This window comes from Otolemur garnettii, unplaced genomic scaffold (genome assembly GCF_000181295.1).
Source record: "Otolemur garnettii isolate 467f Iridium unplaced genomic scaffold, OtoGar3 scaffold00113, whole genome shotgun sequence".
Taxonomy (NCBI): Eukaryota; Metazoa; Chordata; class Mammalia; order Primates; family Galagidae; genus Otolemur; species Otolemur garnettii.
The window spans coordinates 895,500-903,152 of NW_003852508.1; the positions used below are offsets into that span (position 1 = coordinate 895,500).

General features: G+C 38.8%; 1 protein-coding gene across 1 annotated transcript in view; it reads right to left on the reverse strand.

The window, feature by feature from the left end:
- Positions 1 to 2,193: 2,193 nt before the first annotated feature.
- LOC100945075 (25-hydroxycholesterol 7-alpha-hydroxylase) overlaps positions 2,194 to 7,653 on the reverse strand; it is a 180,300-nt gene continuing 174,840 nt past the window's right edge. Inside the window, exon 6 of the mRNA XM_012809816.2 lies at positions 2,194 to 3,022. Coding sequence (XP_012665270.1) covers positions 2,735 to 3,022 — 288 coding nt within the window. The 3' untranslated portion in view covers positions 2,194 to 2,734. The remainder of the gene's footprint in view (positions 3,023 to 7,653) is intronic.

A 7,653-nucleotide genomic window follows, 5' to 3' on the forward strand; every position in this document is an offset into this window, starting at 1 on the left:
AAGTTGAATTTAAGGAAGATGGAGGTTTCTAGTTCAGACAATATGGCGGATTAAATACTCCAGTACAGAGATGGACAGATTATGCTTTGTGGCAGCCCAAACTGGGCATGCACAGTGCATACGCATGCTCCAAATCCAAGACCTCTGCATAAGGCCAAGAGCCTGCAGAGCCAACATACAAGGTGAGCTAGAGAGAAATTTCACTCTACAGAGCAAGGCTGTAGTTATACCTGCCTGTCTCAGCCTTGGCTCTAGGTAAAAACAAACAAAGGCACCTCCCCCCGCCCCCAAGTGTGTCCTGTCAATTCTTAATAATGAAGAATGGCATTCTACCTGATTTAGGGCTAGAAACCATAATGCCTATGTAGCCTGACCTCCTCACTCCCAGATTATCAAGTGGAAAATTTAAAGTGATCGTTGGGAAGTAACATCAGCAGTAGAGCAAAAGCAAACATAAATTCTCCTTGGAAGAATAAACTTCAAATTCACATCCTAAAAGATTTTTAGATATAAAGTTCCAGGGAACATGGGCTCAGTAAACAAGCCATCCCAAATACAAGAGAAGGGAAAAATAAACACATAAATCCAGAATCATGTCTACAAAACACTAACGATTTGGAAATATCTAGCACAGAATGTAAGATGTTTGCTTAATATGAATAAATAAATGAAAAAATATTGAGTGCATGATGAATGAACAAGATATTATCAAAAATGACCCACAGGCTGGAAAACAAAAAGGAATTTTCAAACTGAAAAATGTAATCATTTGAATTTGGCGAACTCAGTGGAATGGAAAATCAGGCCCACCAGGTTGGAAGCTGACTCAAAATCAACCTTGGAGACCTCACAGAATGGAGAGGGTTGAATGGACCTGAGCATGGAACACAGCAAATTTAGAACATCTTAGGGAGAGTGAAGGTTTTCATGGATGACATGTGTGGAAGGGAGGGCAGGGATTGGGGACAGGGTATGTAGCAGCCCAGGGCCGAGGGCAGGTGAGGGAAGAATCTTAAGTTCTGCTTTGGTTCCTCTTCCATTTTAACTGTCCTACTGACAGTATCCATCACTGGGTGAAGTGATCATTAAACTATGGTGGGTGGACGCATTCTAGAATACTGTGTTGTATAAAGTAATATGAATGTATTTTTTTTTTTTTGAGACAGAGCCTCAAGCTCTCCCCCTGGGTAAAGTGCTGTGGCATCACAGCTCACAGCAACCTCCAACTCCTGGGCTCAAGCGAGTCTCCTGTCTCAGCCTCCCAAGTAGCTGGGACCACAGGCGCCCACCACTACGCCTGGCTATTTTTTGGTTGCAGCTGTCATTGTTGTTTGGCGGGCCTGGGCTGGATTCGAACCCGCCACCTTAGGTGTAGGTGGCTGGCGCCTTAGCCACTTGAGCCACAGGCGCTGAGCCAATATGAATGCATTTTTCAAGAGCTTAATCAGAAAATCAAGCAGGTAACAGAACATTCAGAGCACGTACTTAAGGAAGGAGCAAATAAATGCTAAAATATCTTATTTACTTATTAATTATTTTATAATGTTATTTTAAAACATCAATTCCTTTTTTAAACACAGTAGCAAATTAATACAACATGAATTAACTGGGCTTTATTACCTACTTTGCCTATTGGTATATTGTATCATAGTTTATGTCAGATACTAATCATTTGGTATTACATATTTTTGAATCACTGACACAAGGGTTCTCTGATACTACATGTTTGAATCGTTGACACAAGGGTTCATGTCATATGAAATTACACTGCATTATGTAATGTTGTAATTCAAAATATTACACATAAACTGCATGTCCAAAAGGTCAGATGTCGAGAATAAATACTGCTACCTAGTTTCTCAGTTCATATAAATGGAAGCATTTAGGGAAGGGTTAATTGCAATGTTGGTATAACCCTCACAGTTTACATTAAGGCCACATGCTACAATCCAGCGCTGTAATGATTTCAACATTCACTACTAAAATAAACCGAATTCTACTGTCCAGGGCAGTTGCTGAATATATAATAGGTTTTGTGTTTTCTCATACATTAAACCTTATCAGTGCCTAACTTGAACAGGAGAGGTCTTATATGTGTATGACAAGAAATTCTATTCTATTGAGCCATAATATACAAAGCAATAAAGAGCATTTATAGATGATTAAATATTGAAGTGAAGTTGAAGCATTTAATCTACTGCAAAACTCATTTAATGTAAACATACCCTGGCAACATAGATATTATTGATATTATACTTGAAAGGAACATTTTCATCCAATGTAGCTCATGGAAATTTAATTTCCTTCTCTGAGAATTTGGAACTTGTTAGACTGTGCCCATTTCTAGCACAATTTTCCAGTAGTACACAAATTGCAATTTTACATATTACAGAAGAATCTTCAGTGACTTCTGAAAAAATCGCAGTGCCAAATCCATTGATGGAAGGTACATTTATTATAACAGGTGAAAATCACAGTAAACAGAAAGTAAAAATAACTATTTTGAGTTTATCATAAGTTTATTTTGATATCCATTTTCATGCCACCATCCTGGTTTATTTTATGATAAGCTTTGTGACCAAGTAAAAACTGAACTGACCTCAGATCAAATAGAAATTGGCACATTTTAAACAAATAAACAAAGCAATTACATTTGCAGAAATTCAAAACAAACAGATGTTCTTGGACATTTGGGTTAATTTTGACAGACTTCTTTTCTTTTGTTTTGGCTTCTCTAAGATTTTGCCCTGTACCTAAATAAAACCTCAGAATCTGGATACTCAATTCCAAATAACAAGCGGTTGTAGTTTGGTTTCACAGGCTTATCATCAATTAATTCTAAATCAAAGTAAGTTAAAAGTACAATCAACACTATCTTTATTTCCAAAACTGCGAAAAATCGGCCTGGACATTTGGTGGTTCCAGTTCCAAATGGCATCAGGTAAGACTTTAGCTTTTTCCCTCTTTTATAAAAAGTGGTTTTCTTCTTACCATCTTCGATGAAACGATCATATCTAAATTCCTGTAGAGAACAGAAGAAGAGAGTGTTAAATTCATGAATGGAATAGTTTGAGGTCAGATCCCCAAATCTGCCAGTTCTCACTGTCTATCTTAAAAGCCTTCTTTTAATCAGACAAGCACCAGAAAGCAAAACTTGACTATGTGCAAATCATGTGTGAGCTTTCAAAGAACTCAGATGCTACTATGTAGGAGTTACTTTTCCCGTATCACAGTGAAATCTGAACTTTTCTCCTTACTCATGTTTCTCTGTGATGTTGAGCTTCCTTGGTATAGAGGCCGTCTCTCTCTCTCTCTGCTCCATAACATGGGTCTGACATATGGGCACTTGACATAGTAATGTGGGGGGGGGGGAAGGGAAGAGCTCCTATGGGACTGTCATTGTCACCATGGACCAATGAATCCTACCAGCCACAGGAATTACCTGTCGGTCACTAATTTGCTTTTCTCCTATTTCTTCCCAACGGCTACTGATGAATGAGAACTATGAGTTTCGGAACCAATGCTTATATTTGGATTAAATAGACATAAAGTAATAAGATTCAGATAAAGCACTAGAGATTTTGCGGGACTAAGGCATGAAATCAATCTTGCTTGTTGTTTGAAGTTATGGTGTTTTTCCAGTGAAAGTTCTATTTGAATGAACCCTCTCTTGGGTGGCAGATGTTTCCAAGGTTTTCACAAATAAGTTATATTACTTGTTACAGAAAATTATGGAAGTGCTTTGCGAAGGGTGTTTGGCTCACCATCTTAATTTTGCTTTTCTGGCAATGGGTTGTGATTCAACTGTCACTTAAGTTTCTTTGAGGGTACTGAGTGACCTTATTTTAGCTCATGGTGAGTCAAACCATGATTTTTTTTTTTTTTTAATTTTTGGCCAGCTGGGTTTGAACCCGCCACCTTCAGCATATGGGGCCGGTGCCCTACTCCTTTGAGCCACAGGCGCCGCCCCAAACCATTGATTAAATTAATGCTCGTGGCTTGCACATAAATGACCAAGCATTTCCTATAGTTGCTGCTTATTAGCATTAGACCTGTTCAGCACACAACTTTCACATGAACTACTGAAGTTTAATGCAAAGAAGTGGATCAGAGCTAAAGCATTTAAGGTTGAGGTAAAAACCCAACAAATGAGGGCAGCGCCCATGGCTCAAGGAGTAGAGTGCCAGGCCCCATATACCAAGGGTGGTAGGTTCAAGCCCGGCCCTGGGCAAAACTGAAAGAAAAAAACAACTGACAAATGTGGATAGATTCTGAATCGATCACAGATGATCTAATTCTCTTACTCAATGCCACCGTTGTTACTGTCAGTGAATTAGTTCCTTTCAAAGTACTGAGTTTATCCTTCTTCACCTAGGACACTTATTTTGGTAGATATTTAAGCCTATAAAAACTTTTGAGCAGTTTCTATTCCCCACCAACTTGCAAGCTGATGCAATGATAATGGTAAAATTAATCTGCATTTTTATAACTTCTTAATCCCTGACAATGAATGCTTTGAGTCCTTTAGAACGTAAGTGTGCGTAGGTTACTACAGTTCTGGGATATAACCAAATAGCCTATAGTTCAGCCTTTAGTTCAGGGCTGAACTAAAACACCTTTTGTAGACATACGCTGTTACTGGAGATCGAATCACTATATGGGCATCTTCTGGGCACCGTCTTCCATTTCTGGGCCTTGGGCCTTTCCGAAGCCTACCTCTGCTGCTTCCTCCTCTCACTGACCACTCCAAGGAGACTTGCTCTCTCCCCCAGAGCTCCCTTCCTGGCCAAATCTATTTAAGTGGACTTTGCTATGAAAATTTGCTATGTTGGAAAGGTTTCACAGAAGCCCCAGTGGTTAAGCCAAAAATGCAAAAGGAAACCTTAGCTTAGGTTACGACTTTTTGGTGCCTTGATATCATAAATTAGCCTGAAATTGAGATGGCTTTCAAATTCTTTGTGAAACTTAATGCGTTCCCTCTGATTGGACAGTGGTGGGTTAACACAGGATGCAGGAATGCTCCCCGGTGTGACCTTCACTCAGTTCACATCTGACTCCCTCAAGCTTCCACTCAGCCATAAGGCCACTCTTCTAGTTTCCATCACCTTCTATCCCCATTTCTTCATATTAAATATCTTAGAAATTCCAATTTGGTTGTTTATTTTATGAAACTAAAAGGGAAATGGCCACTGTCGTTAGCTTTGCGATCACCATCAAGCTCAAACAGCCTACGGACATAAATACATTTTTGCATTAAAATTTATTTTCAGTTTGTTCTATTGCCAAGGCTTGGAGAAACTGAGCTGGAACCAATGTTAGGAAGGGTCTGTGGCAATCGCTAGGGGTATAGTTTGGTTTTAGTCAAAAAGCGGAGTATAATAATCTCACTACTGAGACTTTGGGGTCACAGTGACACAGGACAAAAGGTCAAGAGGCTCAAGATATATCCATTCATTTGGAGCAACTTAGACTTGGGGATCACCATGCTGGCTTACATTCTTTCCACTGATTATAATATGCTGGACACTTCACAATTAAAATGGGATGACGGGAACCGAGAAATTTCAACAGAAGGTGTCCTACACTAAGACTCCCCACTGTTCTCTGATGAGTGCAGCAACTGATTCACCAGTGCCATTCTTCTACACAGGACCTGTCTAGGCCCCAGTCCTGGTAATCACTGCTCCAGCCTCTGACTGGTTGGTGATAGGATGTATGAACCAATCTGGTCAGTGCTGCTGGGGAAAAGTATGTGGGGGCATCCACGAGAAGTTCTCTTCTTGTGAAGCAAGTACACAAAATGAAAAGGCTGATTACTATTCTTCCTCGGGTCCTAGTAATGTGCAATCATGATGTCTAGAATTGGTGCAGCCCCAGGCTGAAGACAGTACTAACCAAGCCCCAGGAGATGGCAGAGACAAGAAGTCCTAAGGGATTGGAGTTGTTACACCATCTGTATTTTTAGAGCCTCCAGAACAATGCTGTTTCCATAGTAGAGGTTCCATATGTGGTGTTTTAATTAATAAATACATGCATGAGAATAAAGTATACTTTAAAAACAATCATCAAGCTTTGGAAGAAAACCTGGATATTGGATGAATAACTAAACATGTAGAAAATGAAGAGCAAATGAATATTCAGTGTTTACAAACAGTGGAAAATAGTATAATACCGAAGTTCTATAAATCAAGATTGGATAGAGAACATATTCTTTTGGGTGAGGAAGAATTTTTGGCATACATGACAAAGGAAGACTGCTTAGCACCCTAATTTGTATTCTCCAAATACTATGTTTAAGTCAGCTTAACAGATTTTTTTTTTTCAATGTGAAGCATTGAAGTAGTAATTGCTCAATATACGATTGTTTCCTTGAATGTCACTAGTGGCAGAATCTCTATTTCAGTTAGAGAAACCGATGAAAAACTATTGAGAGTTATTTCCTCACCCATTGTGACTAGTACATTCTAAGAACAGTGGCAACAATCAAAATAATATTGATATCACAATTAGTACAGTAATTTACGATTTTCAAGGGCTTTTCAACTTATTTATTATTTTATTATGATAAATAATAAATAACCTAATGTGGAATTTCACAGGGTTAAACAGGACCTTTTAGCTTCAGAGCTTTTGGAAAAAATTTCAAGGTTTGGGAATCACATTGTTATTTCACTGAGTTTATTTACTTAGAAAGCACCATGGTTATAACAATGTGTTGCTATCTTAAGTGTTTTCATTTCTTCCCTACAAGCCCAACAATGTCATCAAGTCTGACTTTATCACTAAGTGCCCCTGGACCTAGGAAAACCAACCAACAGATGTGGGGTTTTTATAACTCCAGATCTGGACATTGCATTTTTGCAGAAAAAAAAAATCATCACGACTTACTAGTGATCATTCAAGAGTTAGTTGCATGAATCCAGGCTGATAAATGTGGGAAAGCCCTTAGAAAAAATTTAAAACTATTCATTCACTCCCAGCTAATAAATAGATCGGACGTTATTGGATAACATTTATACCTCTAAAGAGGAAGGAGAATAAAGAAGTGTTTCCTTTGCTCTCTTTCATTGTTTTAAATCTTGTTTGATAATTTGTTCTCCCCAAACCAAGAGCCACCTGAGTAGCTAATGTTACAATAAGCTAAGCAACCAGCATCCAGAAAAAGAATGATTCTTAGCACGGTGGTTACATGCTGGTAGCCCTTATAGGCCCAATTAGGTCTCAAAACATCTTTTCTTTATCTCATGCTGTGTTTTAAAATTTACTCTTCCAAATATTTAAAAATTCAAAGTGTCAGCCAAAAATCTTTTTTCCTTTCAGGTTATTATTAAGAAAAAAATCAAAATGATTTGTCCAAACCAGGTCTAAATGCTTGCAAGAGCTGGGGGCTAGTTCAGAAGTTATCTAGTGGTCTTATTTAGATGCCTCCTGGGGTCTATTTTTTGCTATAGTTCTTACCACTTCAACAGTATTTCTATATTTATTATTATTTTTTTTTGAGACAGAGCCTCAAGCTGTCCCCCTGGGTAGAGTGCTGTGGCATCATAGCTCATAGCAACCTCCAACTCCTGGGCTCAAGTGAGTCTCCTGCCTCCACCTCCCAAATAGCTGGGACCACAGGTGCCCGGCACAACGCCTGGCTATTTTTTTTTT